Source organism: Caloenas nicobarica, chromosome 37 (assembly GCF_036013445.1).
Source record: "Caloenas nicobarica isolate bCalNic1 chromosome 37, bCalNic1.hap1, whole genome shotgun sequence".
Classification (NCBI taxonomy): Eukaryota; Metazoa; Chordata; class Aves; order Columbiformes; family Columbidae; genus Caloenas; species Caloenas nicobarica.
The window spans coordinates 876,480-900,815 of record NC_088281.1 but is presented as its reverse complement, the minus strand read 5'-3'; the positions used below and the strand labels follow the sequence as shown (position 1 = coordinate 900,815).

Below are 24,336 nucleotides of genomic sequence, written 5' to 3'. Positions count from 1 at the left end.
TTGCTAAATTAACCTTAAAAAGACACAAGCCGGTCGCTCAGTTAATTTTCCTTTCACGTTCCATTTCTTGGGGTTGCGTAAATGAGATATTTACGTTTTCTCGTTTTGTCAAGTATCGAAATAACGCAAAAAATCCCCCAAAAGGACGGAAGAAGCAACATCGTTTAGTTGAGGTCACTTAACTCCTCATAGTTTTTGTAAAATCTGTTTAAAAACCTCCATTTTGGGCCCGTGGCGATTTGACAACATCCCGTGAAACAAGAGGAACATCTCAATATTCGAACTTTTGCCTTAGAACGACCAGAAACATTCATATAATTCATCTCTCCGCCATTTACATCACACTTCATGCATTAATACAGAAATTGGATAGAAAATCCCACCCGGGACACGGAAATCTTCATTTGTGGCTCCTCAATTAACCAATTTATTGACAAAATAGGAAAAAAAAAAAAAAAAAAACCACCTTCAGCATAGCACAGTGAAATGTGTCGAATTTCAACTTTTCCTTTCCGAATATCTATACTTTAAAAAATTGATTTAGATCATTTCTTTGGGGAACCTCTACTAATTTTACTTCTTTCGTGAGCGGCGCGTACACAACGTACCCGTGGTCAGAAAATAACTCGATATTGAGAAACTCGTCCCTTTTTCTAACGAATCGTTCCCGGAAAAGACGAAGATTCGAAGCTGTGAAGCGACTCTGCCGTGAGAAAGGAAATCCGAGGATCCTGAGAGGACAATTTTGCTGCTGGTTGGTGACCAAATGAAAAAAAAAATTGTGCATTTTGCCCAGTTTAGCTACTCAATAACCAGAGGTGTATGCTAGAAAAGAACCAGTAAAAAAATCTTGCAAATCACACACTTATATTTAATATATCGAAACAAAATAGTTTAAGAATGCAAGAACTGTATACAGATTAAAAAAATATTTTTTTTTTTCTTTAAACCATCTGGATCTTAAAAATAGACAATAGTAGTGAAGCTTAAAATACAACCGGCGTGGAAACGTTCCGAGCGCCGCCCGGCGGCCGTTACGACGGCGCCTCGGTGGCTAAAAACGCCGCGTTGGCCGGAGCCGCTTTGTCGCCGTCCAAGTCTACGACAGTTTTGCCTTTGCTGGAAGAGCCCGGACATTCCTGGTGCAAACTCTCCCTCCTCTCCGCCAGTTTGGAGGTGGAACGAGCCATCGAGCCGCTCTGGCTGCCGTTGGTTTGCGAGCAGACGTTGTTGACCTTCGTGGCCTTGTTCTTGTGGTGGTTGTTGTAGACTTTGTATTTCATGAGGAGGATGAAGATGAAGACGAGAACCGACGCCACGATGATCCCCCCGATGATGATGATCATGGTCCCGCCGAGGAATTGCGCGTGGAGGGAGCGGCACTGCTTGAATTCCTCGTGGGTGGTGAAGGCCACGCAGCCGATCACCTCGGTGGCCGCCAGGGACGTCAGCGCGTCGTCGTACACGGCCAGGACGCAGAGGTCGTACGCGCGGCCTGCAACCAGATCAGTCAAGAAGAAGGATTTACTACCGGCTGGGATCATCCTGGAAGAGAAAAGGAGCACAGTGAGCGTCCCGGTTAATCCAGAGAGTCGTTAGGCTCGATCGTCAGCGCCACTTAGTCGGGAATCAACCGCCCGAGCTTATTAAATTATTGGGTATTTTGCTTTGTATAACCTTAATTAGATTAAAAACTGCTTGTCTAGGATTTACGTAGCGTAACTATTGTTAAAGACTCCAAGCTGTGAACCTTTAAACTTTCTGCTTAATTAAGTAAAACAAAAGGCCACGGAGTCTTCGAGATAAAAGATACGAGGAGCTTCACCCTTGGAAATAAGTAAAGGAGCCGAACGGCGTCCGATGGTTCACCAAGAACTTAATTTCTCCAGCGGCCGCTGCAAAAAGAAGCAACCGAAGGTCAGAATTTTAACTGACAAAAATGGTAGAATCATAATTTTGGTTGGAAGGGACCCAACGAAGAACGGGGAGACACCAAACTCTAATTTTGCAACTGGCCCGGGGTGACACGCGGGGAGTCGGCGCTTGGATTGTGGGGGTAAAATTATCCCAATTTTTTTTCAGATTTTCAGGAAACGCCCGGCTCAAAATTACGTTGGAACTCAGCAGAGTATTCTCGTTCATCATACCATGAAGACGGAGAACTTCTTTGACGCTAAAAGGCTTTGAAATCAGCCGGCAAAAAATGCCGCGGGCAACTGCAAAGTCTAAAAATCACTCGACATCGACAAAACTGTCGCTGAACCGCAGGGTACACCAAAAAAAGAGAAATTAAGGGATGTCAGAGATAAACTTTGCAGAAAAAGGTGCTGTGGAGAAAACCAGCTCAGGAATGGGAATGAAAACAAAACACTCTACAAAAATCCAGCTTTTTAGTCTTTCCAAGTCTGCCCATCTGTGAGAGGGAGGCGTAATCGCAAAAAAAAAAAATTATGCAAAATACTGTTTTCGAGCTTAATGGCCGTATTATTTGCCTTATTCAGCCGCCTTTTGATGCTCGTTTTTCTTCTTTCAACTTCCTGCAGTGGATTATTCCGTGAAGAGTTCAATATTGAAATTTGACTAATTACGGCGGAAAGCTCCGTACGGCGTGTGCGCAGAATCGGTTGGGTTGGAAGGGACCCTTAAGATCATCATTTGCATCTGCAAATTATATATATATATCTTATAAAATACGTATTATTTACGTATCATTTTTATAAACCACGGCGAAGCTCCATCGGCAATTAGTTGGGCAACCTCGTTAACGAGGATCGTGGGCAGGAAGGGGATGACGATGGAGACGTGGTTTGAGGAATCCAACTTCGCACAGGGTTAAACAGAAAAACATAAGGTTTCCCCCCCCAAAATTAGAGGTTTCCAAGGAGAAATTCCCTGAAAATTGCCACAACAACGGCTACGCTGCGAGGTAAGGCCGAAAAATGACAAAAATTGAAGCCAAAGAGTGAAAAATCCTGCCATCCGCTCTATTTACAGATGTCAAGTGGCTCCCGTATTTCTGGACTTCATCGGTATATCCTCATTTTTGAGGAATTACTGCTGGTTAGGCGAAAAAATGCAAGTATGACCATTTATCCAAGAAGTAAAGCCTCTTGGAAACATCATTTTTTGAGATTCCGCACGGTCCTGTTGTGCCACGCTGAACTAATGGGAGGATTTTTTGGAGCCGCGGCCGATCCCAACTGCGTTTCATCGCTACATTTCTCTGGCGATATTTCGCTTTTTTTCCCCCAAAAAGTGACAGCTCTGCCCTTTAAACAACGGTACTTCACGCTCCGTATTAAAATCACTCTCAATTTCTAATTTTTTTTCTCTCAGCGGAGAAAACAAGGGCACGTTATCAGCAGTTTTATGCAATATATAGTCTTCTCAATTATCTATAGAGAAGCATCGCTATTAAATACTCATCTCCTAATTTATAGCATGTAGTTGCGGCTAATTAAAGTTAGATGATCGCTAGATTAAATTCTATTTTTAAACAAGAATTCCCTCGCAACTGTAGATATTCGAAATCTCCCAGCAAAACAACTCTCCCACATTCCTTTCCTCAGGAAACTGCTCACTAAAACAGAATATTTGACCCCAAACTCTCAGGTATTTCTCGAAATTTATTAAATATCGTTCTCCTTTTGCTCACTCCGCTCCAAACTTCAGTGCGATCGGCAGCATTAAATTAGAAAAATCATTATCAGTCACTTGAGAAGAGTTCCCCCCCTTTACAAAGTGCGCAAATTTGAAATAGTAAATCAAACGCCCCCTGGGGTCACCAGTTCGAGCCCTGAGGTGATCTTGGTGCCGCCATTTTGAGCCCTGAAATGATCTTTGTGCCCCCATTTTTAGCCCTGAAATGATCTTGGTGCCCCCCTTTTGAGCCCTGAGGTGATCTTGGTGCCCCTAGTGTCACCATTTTGTGTTTTGAGGTGATTCTGCCACCCCTGGTGCCGCCATTTTGGGCCCTGAGGTGATCTTGGTGCCGCCATTTTGAGCCCTGAGGTAATCTTGGTACCGCCATTTTGAGCCCTGAAATGATCTTGGTGCCCCCATTTTGAGCCCTGAGGTGATCTTGGTGCCCCAGTGTCACCATTTTGTGTTTTGAGGTGATTCTGCCACCCCTGGTGCCGCCATTTTGGGCCCTGAGGTGATCTTGGTGCCGCCATTTTGAGCCCTGAGGTAATCTTGGTACCGCCATTTTGAGCCCTGAAATGATCTTGGTGCCCCCATTTTGAGCCCTGAGGTGATCTTGGTGCCCCTAGTGTCACCATTTTGTGTTTTGAGGTGATTCTGCCACCCCTGGTGCCGCCATTTTGGGCCCTGAGGTGATCTTGGTGCCGCCATTTTGAGCCCTGAGGTGATCTTGGTGCCACCATTTTGAGCCCTGAGGTGATCTTTGTGCCCCCATTTTTAGCCCTGAAATGATCTTTGTGCCCCCATTTTGAGCCCTGAGGTGATCTTGGTGCCGCCATTTTGAGCCCTGAAATGATCTTTGTGCCCCCGTTTTGAGCCCTGAGGTGATCTTGGTGCCCCTAGTGTCACCATTTTGTGTTTTGAGGTGATTCTGACACCCCTGGTGCCGCCATTTTGAGCCCTGAGGTGATCTTGGTGCCGCCATTTTGAGCCCTGAGGTGATCTTGGTGCCGCCATTTTGAGCCCTGAGGTGATCTTGGTGCCGCCATTTTGAGCCCTGAAATGATCTTGGTGCCCCCATTTTGAGCCCTGAGGTGATCTTGGTGCCCCTAGTGTCACCATTTTGTGTTTTGAGGTGATTCTGCCACCCCTGGTGCCGCCATTTTGGGCCCTGAGGTGATCTTGGTGCCGCCATTTTGAGCCCTGAAATGATCTTGGTGCCGCCATTTTGAGCCCTGAAATGATCTTTTTGCCCCCGTTTTGAGCCCTGAGGTGATCTTGGTGCCCCAGTGTCACCATTTTGTGTTTTGAGGTGATTCTGCCACCCCTGGTGCCGCCATTTTGAGCCCTGAGGTGATCTTGGTGCCGCCATTTTGAGCCCTGAAATGATCTTTGTGCCCCCATTTTTAGCCCTGAAATGATCTTGGTGCCCCCCTTTTGAGCCCTGAAATGATCTTGGTGCCCCCCTTTTGAGCCCTGAGGTGATCCCGCCACCCCTGGGCTGCCATTTCGAGCCTCGAACTGATCTCGTTGCCCCTGGTGCCGCCATTTTGAGCCCAGAGCTGAATCCAGGGTTCGAAGCACAGGGGGCGGTGGCTGCCCCGCTCATCCCACACCTCACGCCAGAGGCACGAGCAGTTACCTGTACACCAAGATGTCGTCAGCAGAACTGTTGTACTGGATCTGGTACATGCGGATCCCGGGGAGGTGATGCGGAGGCGGCCACTGGATCAGAGCGGAGGACGCCGTGAGCTCGGCCACCACCACCGCCTTGTCCTGCTGAGCCTTGGTCTCGTTGGGAAAGCTGGACTTGGCGGAGATGAGGATGTCCGAGGGGCCCGGCTCCGCGTCTTTGTCGCAGTTGGTGCTGTTGGCCAGGTTGGGGTAGGGGGTGACGAGGAGCTCGACTGGAGCCGTCGACTCCCCGGCGGCGTTGGACGCGATGCAGGTGAACGTGCCCTTGTCGGTCAACGAAGCGACCAAAATATCCAGAGTGCCGTTCTCGTAAGAAACCGTCCTTGAGGTGTTGGAGACCAGCTTCCCGTCGGGCGCGATCCAGCGGACGTACGGATCCGGATCGCCAACGGCTTTGCACTTCAAAGAGACGCCTTGCCCTTCGGTCGCCGTTAATTTGGGGGTTCGGTGCGTTATCATGGGGGGTTCGCAGACGAATTCCTCCTCTTTGATCGACCAGAAGTATTTGCCCATGAGCTCGGGCGGAGAAGCGCAGGTCTCGAGATCGTCCTCCCGGGTGAGACGCCTCAACCAGACAAGTTCGCAGTTGCAGTGCAAAGGGTTCCCCCCAAAACTCAGCACCAGCGACGAGAGCGGAGACCCCTTGGACTTGGCGTAGACGGGGATTCTGGAAAACAAAGGGTCGGGTGGGATCTTTTTCAACTTGTTGGAGGTCATGTCCAAGCGGGCGAGCTTGTGGAGGTTGGAGAAGATCCCCTCCGGCACAAACTCGATGAGATTATGGTCCAAACTGACCGTGTTGACGTTGGTCAGTTTGGCGATCGTCTCCCACGGGACGTTAACGAGGTTGTTGTAGGACAGGTCCAGGTCTTCGATGGTTTCAGTGAAGTCATCCAGCGACCCGGGAGAGATATAGTTCAGCTGGTTGTTACTGAGTATTAAATGCCGGAGGTTAATTAAACCTTTGAAATGATCTTCGTTGATGTAAGTCAACCGATTGCTATCCAAGTGCAAGGCGTGAAGGCCTTTGAGATCGAAAAACGCGTAAGGCATGATCTGACTGATTGTATTCCTCGACAGCGTCAAGTGGATCAAATTCGTCATGTTGGCGAAATCCTTCCGCCGGAGCGTGGTGATAAAATTATCCATCAGCCTCAGTTCCGCCGTCCTGCGGTCGATACTGGGCGGCACGAAGAGGAGCCCGGTCTTGGTGCAGAGGATGGTGAAGGACGGCGCCAGGTTCTGGCACATGCATCGTTTGGGACACATCATGGCCTTGGTGGCTGCGCTAATTACCAGTAGGTAGACAAGCAGCCTTTCCATCGTAAGAAAGAGAACAGACCTAATGGGAATTTTAAAAAGAAAAAAAAGAAAAAAATCCACGTAAATATGTTTTAACCGGGTATCAGAAACAGGTTTACGTCACGTAAACGTATCTTAATTTGGCTTTAGAAATGGGTTGACAGCGAAGTTTTTGTTACTTGTGCAAACCGGAAATGCCTTCCGAGGCAAAAATTAAATGACCTGCTAATATTAATTTGGATTTTTTAGAGATAAATGCTTTTCTATCTGCGCTGGTCGGGTTCCGCTCTCCCGACAGCAACGCTTCAAATTCACCGGGAGGCAACTGGGATGTTCCAACAGGGTTTTCGACCCACTGAATGCGGATTTTCACAACCCGTGTTCACAATGTTACTTTAATCGGTGGGAAAAAAACCCAAATGTGAAGGGGATACTTAATTTACCAGATTTCGGGAGGGTTAAAAGTTCCATCTACAGAACTTTCTCTATGCAGAAATGCATGTTTTGAGGTTTGGTTTTTTTCTTCTTTCCAGGAGGTGGCGGAAGTCTAAAAATTCTACAGTAAATAAAAAGTAAAAATACCTTTGAAGACATTTCTGACCAGCGAGGCTTCAATCAGAGAAGCAGGTATATATATGATACATATTTCTTTTTTTTTTTTTTCCGTGCAGCACAGGTAGCGCCTTTAGAAAACCCAATTCCTTCATGTAGTGCGTAAACGCCGTGTAAAAATCCTCAATTGCGGCCTTTGAGAACCAGAGATTCAAAATAAAACCTGGTCCTTGGTTTGGCACAACAGCATCATCTGCTGAGTCAGCTTTAGCCTTTGATTACAAGGGCAAAATTAGCCAGAAATTAATGATTTCCATGAGCTAAAGCTCCTCCACAGGCCAACGGATGTTGAAGATCCAGAATTACAGCATCACAGTTGCAAAGTTTGGAAACTGGTTTGGTTAATTCAAATTTAAAGCTCCACAGAGCGGGGAAAACAGTTATTTAAAAAAAAAAAAAACACAACATTGCTTATATAATATTATTATTTTAATTCCGAGACCAAGAAATTCACTCTAAACCTTTTAAGCGATGCTACGTGTTCACTTAGTAGAGGTTAATCTTTAGTTGTAATTTAATCTCTAGGTAGTCATATATTAATAATTTGCAAATAATTAAGACTTACAGACTGCTCAAAAATATTCCTTCAAAGGAAAGACATAATGGTCATCATGGAAAAATTCTGTATGGGTTAGATCACGTGTTCTTACTCAAAAAATATCTTCTTACTGAAAAAAAAAGGCAAATTATATCCCAGGTCCTTGAGTTTGGTGGATTAACACCAACAAAATCCCCAAAATTTGTAGTTTTGCGTTAGAAAACGGCTCCCGGTCACAATTTCCCTGCGGGAGATGGAAAAATTGAGGCCTTTTATCGAAGCAAAAAATAAGCTTTTACTCTTTAAGCATCTGGAAATTTAGGAAGAGACCTTGTTGGAGTTTTTATTTTATCGTAGTCTTGAAAGCAATTTGGCGGCGGATTTTACAAGACTATTTTAAAAAAACCCCAAACAACACAGATGGCTATTTACGGCACCAAAAAGGGGAATTTTTTCTGCTTAAACCAAAAATCATCTTATTAGAAAGGCCTGAGTAGGCCTCTTGTGGATAGTTTCTACACATTATTTAACCTCCAAGACATAAAATGCCATAAAATATCCCTCTCTGCATAAAGACGAGTCCAGGATCTTAAGTCTCTATCGCGTATGACTTAATTCTGATAAGAACAAGTAATATTTGGGTTAATTGTCCCTTATTTAACATCAAATATTCGGCTACACGATGAACCGTCCCCGCGCGGCCTGCAGCCCGGCCTAAACCTTAAGCGCGGTCCTAATTTCTACGGTTAATTCATCTTCCGATCATCACAACAAACGGCGATAACTTCGAAACCGGTTTCCGGTATCGCGAAACAAATGAGGAAACGACGTCGTCTGTGGTTGGAAACCCACCGAGAAGAACGTAAGGCCGGGCCGGAGGGCGACTCAAGTGGGAAGGTTCTTGGCGTTGAGTCACCGTTGACTCAACGGCGGTTGGCGACACGAGGCGTCGTGGCACCGCCGCCAAAACCAACCGTTCCGCGTCGGCGTGAGGGCAAAATGTGGATTTTTATGAGGCGAAACACCCAATAACGAAGCGTCCACCTACCGCTATGAGATATTTGCATAAAATTGCACGTTCCGGGTGCGCGCGGGCAGGCGTGTCGCTACACTGACAAAGAAATGATGGTATTTGTAGACGGCACGTTAACAAAAGGATAATATTCAGATGAAAATCACCTTCAGTTCAATACGAACTGGGTTACATAGAAAAACATCTCTTTTTTTCGACAGAAAAGTAGCGCTAAAGGTGAGTTTCTTTTCTGAAAGTCAGAATTAATGAACGGTCGCGCTGCTCCGGTAAATCTGGGTTATTGCTGGGGTTGTTATCGGATGGAATCTCTCCTAAAAAATCACTTATCTCCTAACGGTATCCTTTGCAAAAAAAAAAAAAAAAGGCGGCACAATGATAAAACCAGTTCCTTGCGGTTAACAGTCGGATGAGACGACAGCTCAGGCCTAACAAAGCTCAGCTCTGCAAGCTCCAGCTGTTTAAAGCACCTGAGGAGGAGCTTTCACCTGAAATGCAAAAATTAACTGCAACCACCATCGAATTTAGTGTGGGCTCAGCAGAAACAAGGCAAGTCTGCTCTCAAAACCCCCGCTGGAGCCTGGTTTTAGGCTGACCTAACTAAAAACCCCAACATGAAGCCATTCAAAGCACAGATTGTACAAAACTCCGACTGTAAATTCAGATTATTTTCTTGGAAGGGCCTTCTACATGCGCGATGCGGATTCCCGTCAAGCTTCCAAAGCGCAAAAGCCAGACTTTGGGAAAGAGATCCCAGCTTTGCTCCCTTTGAGCTGGGTTTTACTCAGGTCTCAAACCCGCTGCGCGATGTTGCTGCATTTTTTCCTCTCATCGGCAAAGAAATTGTCCCTCTGCTGAGCAACACGTGTCCTCGGTTCAGAGAGCACCAAATATTAAATATCACACTGCCGAGGGCAAGGCGCATTATCTGAACGCGATAATTGATTAATGATCCTGGAAGCAGACGGTGGTTCGAAGGCCAAAAGGGGGACGCGTAGACACCATCTCATCGTTCGGGTTAGAGGAGCGGCCAAGTCACATCTTAACATACATTTTTCTTTGCCTCGGTCAAAGCGGAGGGGTCAAAATTTGCAATTTGTGGCCTATAATTTTACGGCAGTTGAAGAGGGCGAGGAACTGAGCATGCGGAGAGGGCGAAGCAACAATTCTGGAGCGCTTGAAGGATGCTCCAGCTGACAGATGCTCGTTAAATGGGAAGAGAGAGGGGAATGATTTAGAAAGAGGCATTTAAATTGGATTTTAGGAAAAATTTCTTCACAGAAAGGGTTGTTGGGCCTTGGAACAGGCTGCCCAGGGAAGTGGTGGAGTCACCGTTGCCGGAGAGGTTTAAAAGATGCGGAGACGAGGTTCTTAGGGACGTGGTTTGGGGTTAATGGTTGGATTCTATGATCTTGAGGGTCTTTTCCAACCCAGATTATAATTCTATGATGCTGTAGGGTGATTTATTTTGAGCAAGTGTAGCAAATAACCCACACCCGAGGCCTTGGAAAATACATCCGAGGGCTCGGAAAATAACGCACACCCCAGGGTTTGGAAAATAACCCACGTCTGAGGGCTCGGAAAATAACCCACACCCAAGGCCTCGGAAAATAACCCACACCTGAGGCCTCAGAAAATAACCCATGTCCAAGGGCTCAGAAAATAACCCACACCCGAGGGTTCGGAAAATAACCCATGTCTGAGGGCTCAGAAAATAACCACGGAAAACAACCCAAAAGCGGCTGAGCCCAAAACCTCCTGCCGAAAAACCACTGGGGGCTACTCCGCTATTTTTCTTTATCGCGAAATGACCCCTCAGCTCACAGCCAGGGGCTAATTTGGGGCTCAAAAGTGCTGGTTTAACGCACCAAGAGCGCGACGAAATTGTGGCGGAGAGGCCTCATTAAGAGCCTTTTAGCGAGTTCTCCCGCTCTCACATAAGTGATTATATCACCTTGAAAAGCATTCCTGAAACCCTTGAAGTGTATCAGGTAAGCGAGATCTTTTCTCATCCAAGGACATGTCGGTTTACCAAAAAACCCCCAAAAAACGATGAGTGAGAGTAATTTAAATTCTTGACGGTCACTTTGTGGCCTGTTGTACCCAACGAGGCCTACACGGGATGGGAAAGTTCAAATCAATGTTTTTTCCAAGCCTTGTGACAAGCGCAACCTGTTGGGGTTGAAGGGGTTGTCTGAAAACGAAGAGAATTTGCATTTTTTCAATAAACATCATAAATTGGTCAAGCTAACGAGCGTCTTCTGAACCAACACGATGACAAAGCGTCGAGTCCGAGTGTCCACCCAGAAACACGCCACGCGAAATGGAGGAGAGGAGCTCTGGGGCGCTTTTCCAATCACCGCACCAGAGAAAATTTTAAAAAATAATTTAAAAAAATATATATGCACACCTATGGAAGTGAATATTTCCATCTAACATTCATTCTGGAGCCTCCTAAGAGAGATCATTCCAGCCAGAAGGATGATATATTGAATATCGCCTTTACAAATTTCATAGTCGGAAACGCAGAATGAATTAAACACCCGTCACAAAGCACAATCCGAAAGGAAAGTAGAAAAAAAAAAAATAATAATAATTTAATCTGTATTACCTTCCCGGGAGATTATCTGAGTTGCGCTTAATCCCCGTGTGACCACTTTTAATCCCAGTTTAAGTGGCTGCAAATCAGGATCAGCCAAACTCCGCTCGTCTGCGGTGACTGAACGCGTTTTGATTCCAAATAAAACCATCCACTTGGGGATTTATTTTGCTTTAACTCCCTCAAAGTTAAAGCCAATTAGTTAATGCCACAAAGCTGTTGGCTTAAGAGGAAAAAAAAAAAAATATAAATATAACCAAAGAAAACATCTAAAAGTCCGTGGGAATTGCTGCGATTTGCCCAGCCGCGAAATTTGACGTCATAAACCAGAATTTTGCATCAAGAAAAGCAGATTTTTCTTTCCACCTCTGTTTTTCACACCCCTCTTGTGCCAAAAATACTGATATAGTCCAAATTTCTGGTGCGCCAATTCCCGTCCAGCCCATTAAAATCCCAAATGTTTCCATTTTCATATCCCTTTTATTTTAAAACCTCTCCCAGACGTTCACAAATAGCCGCAGAAATGTCGTTAGAAAACAGATTGAAAAGGAAAATTAAATAAAATAAAAAAGCTGGGGGGTGGGAGGGGGAATGTAAAAGTGGAAAAAAAATAAGAAAAAAAACTTAATCCCTCAAATTCCCTCGGACATTTTACTGGGAGATGCAGACGCAAACTAGAATCATCCAGTATAAATATATGTTCTGCAAGGTTTTAATAATAAGACAACAAACAGGGAAAAAAGCCCCTGCTTTGACAGGCCCTTTTTCAGGAGGATTTGACAAATTGGTGTTTTATAGGCTCGATTTTCGAGGTTCGTTTTAACGCCGCCCTAAGAGGCAGCGACTATTGTGTTACACGGCAGTTAGTGGTGAATCAGCTTTTGTAAAAACCTTTGCAAACAGCCGAAAAGAAAGAAAACGAAATCAAGAAATAATGACTATTCTATTGGCAAAAAAAGCGACTTTAAAAGATGCTGCGTATATCAGGGAAGGCATTACCGGCCTCTTCTTAAATTCAAATACGCTGCGAGATGCAGAAAAATCCTTTTTTTTTTTTTTTTCCCCGAAAGCACCCAGACAAAAGGAAATATCTCCTGATAAGAGTCCACGCCACAGAGAAAATGTAAATTTAAAAGGAAACCTGAAAGTCTGGGCATGATCTTATCTCCTCGGGGAGGATTATATCCCAGTGAGTAAAAAAATAACGAAGATTTTGACACCGAGATTGGCCGTCCTAGAGCAGAAACGTCTCGGTACCCCGGGGGCTGTCGTGTCCGACTGAATTAACTGCATTTCGACATCCAGAATCTGCTCAAACGGACTTATTCTCGAAGTGACAAGCCAAAAAAAATTTTTTAAAAGGCAGAATTGCGCTGCTTTTGCAGGAGTTTAAAGCTCGTGCGTGGAAAGTTCCCTCTGTGGCCTGCACGGCGACGCGGCACAGGCCCTAAATTTATTTGGTCCTGGTATTGCCGCTTTAGTTTTTTCTTATATAATTATTAATCCTGTTTTTCCACCAAGCGCCCATTACTGGGTCCCGGTTGCCACCTTCGCCAAGCGACGCAGGGTTTTCCACTTTTCCTGCTTTTGGCAGAACTTCGAAACCAAAAAAATGAGCTTTTCTACAGCGATGGGGAACCCAAAGAAGCACCGAAGGTTTCCCATTCCACTTCTCCTGTTTTCCAGAGATTTTCTACTGAACCAAACCAGCTTTTTTACAGCTACTGGGAACCCAAAGAAGCAACAAAATCTTCCCCAAGCCTTGATGCAAAGAAGTAATTAACTTGAGGCCTTTGAGGCCTAGAGGCCACCAGGCCACGCGAAGCCACCTCCAAGGCCACGCGTCCAGCGCCGGCGCTCAAAACGGCTTTTTCACCCCAAAAAAACGTGATTACTCCTGCACACCCTTTGCCCGAAGGCGCTCGATCCCCGAGGGAAAAGTCGGATTTCTGCGTAATTAATAGACTCTCCAACCCATCGCTCGCGGCGCCATGAGCCGTCTCAAATGCGGAATTCCCCGCGGGCGCCTCTCCGAGACCGCGGTGTGACAGAAAACGTTTAAGTGCGTTTTATTTTGATAAACACCCCGCTCTCTTCCTCAGGTGCTGACATGTCTGAGCTTGACAGTGTTAAGCTTATTTTTTTCTTTTATTTAAACTGCTTTTTCGACAAGTGACATTTTTCGCGACGGGGGAAGCTCCCGACCTGCCCGTCCAGACAAGTCTCTCCCGTTTTTGATCCATTTCTCCGCTACTAAAAATAGATATTTTTCAAAGTATTCCTACCAAAAAAATCCCAAAAGACACCCCCCCACACACACACAAAAAAGCACAAAACAGCAACAAGACCCACAGCTCTCATCAGGAAAACATATATTCATATAAAATAAATTCTTTTTCCAGCTATGCAAATTTTAAAAAGCGCCACTTTTTAACTATCCGTGTCTCCATCTGCCTTTCTCCACACCGCCCACACAAGCTCTTTGCATATTTATCACATATTTATATCCCACACCTCGCTGGGATGCTCCGTGTGCCACTGACATCTGTGTCCCGTTGGTCCCCGAGTCCCTTGGGTGCGACACGAGACCCGCGACAAAGACCCCGCCAAAGAAATATCAGTGGTTTGCCACTAAATAAAACACCCGTTCTGAATTCTTCCCCCCAAACTTGAGGCCGCTCGTCATCACCCCTTGCTCAGTTTTCGGAATTTTGACCTCACAACGTAATTTTTATCTTGCAAAAAAATTACTTCGCAAGATTAAAAAAAATCATGTCGCAAGGTCAAAAAATTATACCTTGCGAAATGTTTTCATCTTGCGAAATATTTTCATCTTGCGAAATATTTTCATCTTGCGAAATATTTTCATCTTGCAAAATATTTTCATCTTGCAAAATAATTTTCATCTTGCAACACCTAATATACTGGCAGAGAAAGGCATCACTTAAATGTTATATATATAAGCAACATATATAAACTCCATGCCATAAAAGCACATTTTTTTCCTAATTAAGTGAAGGAGGCGGAATAAGACCCTTAAATGCCATTTGAACAATTCCCAGCACCTCCGTTTTCTGCATCCTCCCCTTTTCCGCCCATCAACACCGAATTTTTGCCCCAAACCTGCACGTTTGCCAAAAAAAACCCTCCCCGTCCGTGCCCTGAGCAGCGGGAGTGGGCGCGAAATTGGAAATTCAGGGGAAGAAATTCTGAATTTCTCCAACGGGAAGGAGTTTGGAAACCACAGACGGCCCAGCGCTGTAATCCAGATATTCCTAGGAGGGGCATTTGAGTTTGGAGAGAAGCGAGCGAGCACGTTAAATGCTGATTTTCGGTTACGTTAACGCAGGAAAAACACGAGTTTAATTTGGTTTTCCCGTCCTGATTTCTTCTGCTTGGGTGCGATTAGGCAGGGGTTGGGGAACCCCCTTTTTTTTCCCTCTGATGGATCGTAATTTCCAGTTCAGATCTCGGTTACGGTGATGTTTTCCTTAAAAAAGAAAAAAAAAAAAAAAGAGAAAAAGAGCAGAATTGGAGGAAAGGAACAAATTTGAGGCTTCAAAATGAGAATTAATTTGGCCTCCACAAGTGCCACAATAGGAGCTGCGTCACGAAGGCCTTGCCAGGCCTCGTCTTCCTATATTATTGTATTTTTAATTTGTATTTTATTGTATTTTTTCTTTGCATTATTTTTTCCTCTGCATTATTTTTTTCTCCTTAATCCAAGTAATTTCTGGGTCACGCATCCGGCCCAGCAAGCCTCTGACCTCAAGATATCCAGGAAAAAAAATAAAAGGCAAATTAAAAAAGCAACATTCAACAAATCACAGCCGACATCACTCATGCTAAAAAATAACAACAAAAAGAAAAAATGTCAGGGGTAAAACTCGACCTCAAGACAAACTCAGACCTGTGCTGGGGTGACGCGAGTGATGAAGGATTAAGAGAAAAATTAATATATCGGAACGGGTCGAACAGCCCCAAATATTTCCGCACGGTACGACGGCGCCGCGCTCGCGGCTGCCTTTGGGCGACAAAAAAACGGGCAGTTTCGGAAGGTTTAATTCAAAAAAGTGAAGCAAATAAAAGCCCAAAATGTGCAGAATCTGCAAGAATAGGCAACAGGCCCCTCATCTCCGCATCCCAAGCGCCGACGGGTCAAGACGACGGTCGCACGACGTCGACGCAAGTTCCAAAAAATAATCAACCTTCCTCTAGGCCGCGTTGCCCCCGGTCGCTTTGGCAGGTGACGCGGAGCTCTACGTCCCACCCGGTCCGTTTTTCAGCTTAAAAAAATAAGCAAAAAATTGAAATTTTCTTGCTCTGACAACCTGTGTTTAATTAAAAAGTGTCTTTGACGAGTCGTCAAGGGATCGAGAAACCCAACGTGGCCTCGTTGAGCACGAAGGGGACCCAAGATCTTTTTCGTGCCAAAAAGAGGTTTTTTTGCCCATTTTTTGAGGCGCGGCAGCAGCTGAGCCGGACAGACGGCAGCTCCGAGCTCGGCGAGTTCCAGATTCGTGAGAACATCACCCGCAGAACCCGTGCCAGGAACCGGCACCGCGTTCCAGCTGGAAACTGAGCGAAAAAAAAGGAAATACGTGGTTGTCGATGCAATTTTCTCAACCTTTGTTTTTTCAGGCTGAAACAAGATACGGGGCAGGGCGTACGCTCGTAAAAATTATAATTTTAAGGATGTTTATACACGTTGTTTTGCGGATAAATTAGGGCGCGACGCTCTCCGTGTCACACAACTGAAGGTCACGAACCGTCGTCCCAGCGGGAGCCACCAGCTGTGGTTGTGACGACCCCGCGTCACGTCGGGGACGCCGGCGGTGACACCGGGTCGGGTTTACGGCCGTGTTGTTCCGTGACCTCCCGCCCAGACCCGGCTGGCGACCGGCACCGACGGGCAAACGCGCCGCGGAAATCAACGTTTCCCATTGTCGCTATGTAGAAATACAGAAGCCGAGCGCGGAGCACACAAAAAAAGAAAAAAAAATATATATATATGTTAACGGTTGTTACATCCTATAAATCCACGGAATAATTTCAGTTGGAACAGAACCTCCAAAGGTCGTTAAAAATCCCGCGTTTCTCTGGCTTTAGTCCTGACCCGAAGCGATAAGCCAAGTCTAAACCATTTTCAAAGGCGGAAAGAGGAGGGGGGGAAAAAAAGAAAAAAAATCCCTTTTTGAACAGAAAGGTCATCTGGCGAAATAAATAAAGTCGAAAAATAAAATTTCATAAAATAATTACACAAATAGAGGGACGTTGGCACAACCATGGAAGGTCTTCCAAGGCGAAAGCCAAGTGGCACCTTCCAGCTTCACCTTGAAAATTCCAAAAAATATAGATATGAAGTCAAAGCAGAAGCTTCGTCGCTATTTTATTGTAATATATAGATATTTTCCATGCACTATGAGCAAAAAAACCCACCGAATCTCACAGAAAAACTCCTCCCAATGCATTTCGAGACATACTTTTCCGCACCGACACGCGTTTCGATTTGCTCGAAATCAAGTGGCTGACTCAACTAAACCCGACCCCGGAAGATATTTTCCGATCGATATATTTTATTTTTACCGCGGCCAGAGCTCCCAGCATTCCCAAAGAAAAAAAAAAAAAACAAGCAAATACACCTCAAAACCACAAATTACATCCATCTCCGAGTTGATTCCACCTCACGTTAGATACCAAAAAAATATAAACCCCGTCAGCAACGTGGGCACGAGCTATTAATTCTTTTAATATAGCGATTTAAAAGCTTTTTTTCCGATCAGCTGCCTGTCTGTCTCCCTCCCACCTCCTATCGCTTCCACCCCTCCGAGAAAATCCAGAATTTCCCGACTTCCGAAGTTCGAAGGCGCGAGAAGGTCGACGGTACCCGCGTGTCAAACTCTGAAACTGCTGAAATTTCGAGACTCGCAAAGTCCCGTCCGATTATTTCGATAAACGTCGAGATGAGAATCACACCCAGGTACCACAAAAATCTTGATTTTAGATGTTTTATAAAGGACATTTTTGCAAGTGCCTCAGACAACGACAAGCTGCTCATGGGGCAAGACTGAAATTTAACAAAAAATTCCCATTTTACGTCACGAAAACCGGGATGAAACAAGAAAAAAAAATTAAAATCCCGATTTTGAGCTGGTGAGCAGCCCGTCTGTGAAACCCAAGGAGGAACACTTGTCTCGGAGTGACGAGAAATCCGATTAAAAATATTTATATCCAGTCATTTAATACCTAATTAATTCGAGCAAATGATGGATTTTCTAAATTATTTTTTTAATAAAGGAGGGAGTAGTTTGATGGGCCAAGAAACCGTCACCGTGGCATTTCATTGACAATCTGCAGGAAAACCCACTCCCAACGCCCACCCCCGGAACGGGCGAGTGGAGCCGCTTGAAAAAGGGAAAAACTTGGAGTTCTCTGCCTGGTTTTTTTGAATCTTCTAAGAAAAAAAGAAGCTTTTGCGAGAAAAAAAAAAAAAAAGAGAAAAGCCAGGAGTTAGGATGGAAATTTTCAGTCAATTCCATTGGGGGAAAAGAATTAAAATAAAAATAAATAAAATTTGAAATAAAATAAAATTTGAAATAAAATTTGAAATAAAATAAAATTTGAAATAAAATAAAATTTGAAAGAAAATAAAATTTGAAATAAAATAAAATTTGAAATAAAATAAAATTTGAAATAAAATAAAATTTGAAATAAAATAAAATTTGAAATAAAATTTAATGAAAGAAAATAAAATAAATCCCCCCCAAACCGGAACTCTGCAATCTCTTCACTTCGTGAACAAATCTCCCCCTGGACAAACTCTTCCCCGCAAAGGAGAGACGTTGGCGCGTCCAATTCATCCCTTTTCAGAGCCAAATTTCAGAAATAAAAATGAACATTTTAAAAAAATCTCTACTTTTTGAGAGAAACCAAGGCCTTCTGTCAACTGAAAAGGCCAAAACACAACGAGACGCGCGCCAGGAGAATGGTCAACGCTGATTTAGGAGCGCGTTTCTCAGAAGAAATCAACCCCCTTCATGGAAACGTTGGGTTAGTGGTTGGATTTAATGACGCTAAAGGTCTTTTCTAATCAAAATAATTCCACGAGATGATTCTTTGGCGCTACCAATAATGGCAGAGCCTGCTCTACCCAACCAGGAACCCGAGGCCTACAAGAATACAGGCCTCACCGGCCGGCAGCCAACGCCAACTAAACTTTGGGCTGTAAACTCGTTAATTTAGCTTCCAAGCGAGCTGGGAATGGAGACAAACCCGCTGGCGGGAACGTCTTCCTAACGATGCCAGTAACTCGTTAAGCTCGTACCTGCCGGCTCCACGTAGGACGTTACCTCCCATAGCAACGAGGAGAATCTTAAACACGTGGGTTATTTCCCAACGAAAACTTCGAGCAAAAACATCGGCAAGCCCAACCGCAGGGGGTTCTAAAAACATCTTTAAAATGTCTTGTAAAAGATACTTAAAATATTTAGAATAATACGTAAAACATTCTAAATATCTTCTAAAATGTCTTCTAACAATATTTCTACAGCTCTGAAAACAGCAAAATTCTCCCCAAACCTTGGAGCATCGCTGCAAAACCCAAGTGGAGGGATGAGATTTTTGCCCCAGAAAAAGCTCCGTTCCGGAGAGAAAATTAAAAACTGACAATTTCTCCCTAAATTCTGTAAAAATGGGGGGGGGGGTGGTGTGTGTGGAAATTATGGCCAGTCCCCTGTGAATTAAGATCGTCCAGGCACATTAAAAAATGGAAAATTAAGTGGAAGCACACCCCCCCACTGCTGCTTTTTTTAAGACTATATAAGGAATTTTTAAGATTAATCACTTACATGGTTTATAAGAGTTTTCACTCGTAAACCTGCAGCTGCAGAAGGCCCCAAAAATTAAAATATTCAGCCGCGTTGGGAGATATTTTTGGGGGCTCTTTTAGAGCAAAAACTCCCTTCGCTTGACCCACAACCCCGTTTGCAAACTGATTTTCCAGGTTAACGCGGCCCCAAATTCCTCTGCCGGTGTTATCGGGGGAGGTTTCCTGCTGCTTGAGCAAACTCGCTCTGCGGTTTTGATTTTTTTTTTTGCAGCCTTTTTGATCGCGGACAATCTCGCCGCCGCCGCCGCCGTCGCCCCCCAGTGCTCACGACGCCGTGAAAAATAAGATTCCGAACGGCGCGGGCGCACGTTGCGCCCGGATCGCGCTGCCAGAAGCGGAAAAAAGGAGAAAAACGGGATTAAAAGCGGCCGTGAGCATCATCCCGACGATGCCGAACGACACTTTAGCCCCGGGAAAAAAATCCAGCCCGGCCACCTGCGCCCGGAACCCGGCGGCCACCGCCGCGTTTTCACCGTAAGGGTGGGTCCTTTTTATTTTTTAAGGGGTGTTAAACCCGAGAGCGCGACGGCGAGGAGGCACCTATGACAATGACACTGCAATTTATCACCAACTCATCAGCGGAGGGCAGAAAAAACCCCCCCCCCAAACACTAGAAACCCCCAAATCATCACTTTGAGCTGGTCCGTTCCGTATTTTTCTTCCCCTACATGATGGGGAGGGGAGGAAAAATAAATTTAAAATGCCCACGTCGTCACTTTGAGCTGGTTCATTCCATAGTATTCTTACCCTATGTGACAAGGAGAGGTCGGGGGGAATAAAAAAATAGAATAAATCCCCAAGACATCACTTTGAGCTGGTTCTTTCCACATTATTCTTACCCTGCATGATGGGGAGGGGATTAAAAAAAAAAAAATTAAAAATCCAAAAGTCATCACTTCGAGCTGGTCCACTGCATGTTATTCTCGCCTTTTATGATGACGAGGGAATGAAAACAAATTTTTAAATGCCAAAATCATCCATTTGAGCTGGTCCATTTTATATTATTCTTACCCTATATGATGAAGAGGGGTTGCAGGGGGGGGATAAAAAAATAGAATAAATCCCCAAATCATCACTTTGAGCTGGTCCCTTCCATATTATTCTCACCCTACAGGATGGGGAGAGCATGAAAAATAAATTAAAAAACCCAAACCCCATCACTTTGAGCCGGCTCATTCCGCATTACTCTTACCCTATAGAACAAGGAAAGGTTGGGGGGAATAAAAAAATTAAAATAACCCCCCCAAATCATCGCTTTGAATCAGATTTTTCTTCCTCTCCGCGATCCCAAGAGCGTTAAAAAGCACCAAGTCCAGAGGGGAAATTGGGGGGGTGGGAGAAGCCCGAGTGATGCTGGGGTGGGGGGGGACACGGGGATGTGGGGGGACAAGGGGGATATTGGGGGGACGGGGGGATATTGGGGGGACGGGGGATGTGGGGACAGTAGGATTGGGGGGACACGGGAGATGTGGGGGGGACACGGGGGATGTGGGGGGGACAATGGGATGTGGGGGGGACAATGGGATTGGGGGGGACAATGGGATTGGGGGGACACGGGGGATGTGGGGGGACAGGAGGATGTTGTGGGGGGGACAAGGGGATGTGGGGGGGGCACAGGGAGATGTGGGGGACATGGGGATGTGGGGGGACAGGGGGATATTGGGGGGATGTAGGATGTGGGGACAGTGGGATTGGGGGGACACGGGGGATGTGGGGGGACAAGGGGATGTGGGAGGGACACAGGGATGTTGGGGGGGGACAGGGGGATATTGGGGGGGACGGGGGATGTGGGGACAGTGGGATTGGGGGGACACGGGAGATGTGGGGGGGACACGGGGGATGTGGGGGGGACACGGGGGATGTTGTGGGGGGGACAATGGGATGTGGGGGGGACACAGGGAGATGTGGGGGACATGGGGATGTGGGGGGGACAGGGGGATATTGGGGGGACGGGAGATGTGGGGACAGTGGGATTGGGGGGACAAGGGGATGTGGGGGGACAGGAGGATGTTGTGGGGGGACAGGAGGACGTGGGGGGACACAGGGGAATGTGGGGGGGACAAGGGGATGTGGGGGGACACGGGGGATGTGGGGGGGACACAGGGATGTGGGGGGGGACAGGGGGACATTGCGGGGGGACAGGGGGACATTGGGGGGACAAGGGGATGTGGGTGGGACAGGGGTATATTGGGGGGGGATGGGGGATGTGGGGACAGTGGGATTGGGGGGACAAGGGGATGTGGGGGGGACAGGGGGGATGTGGGGGGGACACAGGGATATTGGGGGGGGACAGGGGGATTGGGGGGACAAGGGGATGTGGGGGGGACAGGGGGATGTGGGGGGGACAGGGGGATGTGGGGGGAGAAGAGGGACTGGGGGGGACAGGGGGATATTGGGGGGGGACGGGGGATGTGGGGACAGTGGGATTGGGGGGACAAGGGAATGTGGGGGGGACACGGGGATGCTGGGGACATGTACCCCCCCCCCCGCCTCCTCCCAGGCCCCCCCCCAAACCACTCACCTGTCCCGGGGAGGGGGGGGTTAGAGGGGCGGGGGGGGCCCCCGCGTCTCTCCGGCCGTTCCCCCGCCCGCCATGGCCGCACCTGCGGGGATTCGATCCCGCCACCTGCGGAGATTCCAGCGCCAGCGGCACCCCCCCCGCTCCCCCCCCCCACCCCGCCCCAGCACCCGCGGAGCCTCCGCAGCCGCGGAGCCGCTGCCGCAGGGGCCGCCCCGCCCCGGCTCCGCGCAGCGGCGGCGGCGGCGGCGGAAAAAGAGGAGGAAAAGGAGGAGGAAGAGGAGGAGGAGGAGGAAGAGGAGGAGGAGGAGGAAGAGGAGGAGGAGGAGGAAGAGGAGGCGACACCCCCCCCCCGCCCCAGCCCCGCCCTGTCGCAGAACCGGTGCGGGGACAAGGGACACGGCGGGGGATGCGGTACCTGTGGTACCCAGAGCATCCCCGGGATGCAGGGGCTGCTCCCGACCCCCAGGGATGCTCTGAGGAATTAGGGCTGTTTGTTAATTAGTCCTTAATTACAAAGCACTGGCAGGTAGGAACGTTTAAATAAATACAGAAATAAATAAAAAGGAAATAAAAGGCGGGGGGTGGGGATGAGGTATCTGTGGTACCCAGAGCATCCCCGGGATGCAGGGGCTGCTCCCGACCCCCAGGGATGCTCAAGGAATTAGGGCTGTTTGTTAATTAGTCCTTAATTACAAAGCACTGGCAGGTAGGAACGTTTAAATAAATACAGAAATAAATAAAAAGGAAATAAAAGGCGGGGGGGGATGAGGTACCTGTGGTACCCAGAGCATCCCCGGGATGCAGGGGCTGCTCCCGACCCCCAGGGATGCTCAAGGAATTAGGGCTGTTTGTTAATTAGTCCTTAATTACAAAGCACTGGCAGGTAGGAACGTTTAAATAAATACAGAAATAAATAAAAAGGAAATAAAAGGCGGGGCGGGGGATGAGGTATCTGTGGTACCCAGAGCATCCCCGGGATGCAGGGGCTGCTCCCGACCCCCAGGGATGCTCAAGGAATTAGGGCTGTTTGTTAATTAGTCCTTAATTACAAAGCACTGGCAGGTAGGAACGTTTAAATAAATACAGAAATAAATAAAAAGGAAATAAAAGGCGGGGCGGGGGATGAGGTATCTGTGGTACCCAGAGCATCCCCGGGATGCAGGGGCTGCTCCCGACCCCCAGGGATGCTCGAGGAATTAGGGCTGTCTGTTAATTAGTCCTTAATTACAAAGCACTGGCAGGTAGGAACGTTTAAATAAATACAGAAATAAATAAAAAGGAAATAAAAGGCAGGGGGGGATGAGGTACCTGTGGTACCCAGAGCATCCCCGGGATGCAGGGGCTGCTCCCGACCCCCAGGGATGCTCTGAGGAATTAGGGCTGTCTGTTAATTAGTCCTTAATTACAAAGCACTGGCAGGTACGAATATTTAAAACAATAAAATATTAAAGAAAATAAAAGGGAGGGTGGGGGGGATGTGGTACCCCCCAAGCATCCCCGGGATTCAGATACATCTGCATCCCTGGGGACGGGCTGAGCTATTAGGGCTGTTTGTTAATTAGCCCTTAATTACAAAGCACTGACAGGTACAAACGTTTTTTAAAATAAGTAAATAAATAAGAAGGAAATTAAAAGCAGGGGGGATGCGGCACCTGTGGTACCCAGAGCATCCCCGGGGGGGTTCGGATGCATCTGCATCCCTGGGGTCACCCCGGGGATGGGCTGAGGAATTAGGGTTGTTTCTTAATTAGTCCTTAATTACAGAGCACTGACAATTACGAATATTAAAAAGATAAAAATTAAAGGAAATAAAAGTGGGGGGAATGCGGTACCTGTGGTACCCCCAGAGCATCCCCAGGGGGTCCGGAGCAGCGTCTGCATCCCTGGCGTCACCACGAGGATGGGCTGAGGAATTAGGGTTGTTTGTTAATTAGTCCTTAATTACAAAGCACTGGCAGGTGCAGATATTAAAAAAGAAAATTTAAAAATCCGTTTTCAAAAGGAAATAAAAGTGGGGGGTACCCAACCCTCTGGGTACCCCCAGAGCATCCTTGGGGGGTTCGGAGCAGCATCTGCATCCCTGGGGTCACCCCGGGGATGGGCTGAGGAATTAGGGCTGTTTGTTAATTAGTCCTTAATTACAGAGCACTGACAGGTATGAATCTTAAAAAAAAAAAAAAAAATTAAAAAGGAAAATAAAAGGGGGCTTAAGTGCCTTTATTTGGTACTGGTGGTGCTGAAGTGAGGCTAGTAGGAGTCGGTCTCCCCAGATAATACTGATTAAAAAAAGAGGCAACTCTCTCAAATTTCTCTAGGAAAGGTTTAAATTGAATATTAAGGTTGTTTCATCCATTGAAAAGGTCACTGAGCGTCAGAACGGGCTGCCCAGCCAAGTGGTGGGGTCACCGTATATCTAAAAGATGTGTAGACATGATGTTTAGGGATGTGGTTTAGTGGTGGCCTTGGTTAAACTCGGTTTTAAGGGTCTTTTCCAGCCTAAACGATTCTT

The 24,336-nt window shown here is 46.6% G+C and overlaps 1 protein-coding gene across 1 annotated transcript; it reads right to left on the bottom strand.

The window, feature by feature from the left end:
- Positions 1-958: 958 nt before the first annotated feature.
- On the bottom strand, positions 959-21,970 carry LOC136001094 (leucine-rich repeat and fibronectin type III domain-containing protein 1-like protein). Its single transcript, XM_065655152.1, has 3 exons — positions 21,828-21,970; positions 5,285-6,679; positions 959-1,545 (listed from the first exon to the last, which is right to left on the bottom strand). The coding sequence occupies exons 2-3, from the start codon at positions 6,658-6,660 to the stop codon at positions 1,035-1,037; spliced, it is 1,887 nt and encodes a 628-aa protein (XP_065511224.1). The 5' UTR covers positions 6,661-6,679; positions 21,828-21,970; the 3' UTR covers positions 959-1,034.
- Positions 21,971-24,336: the final 2,366 nt, after the last annotated feature.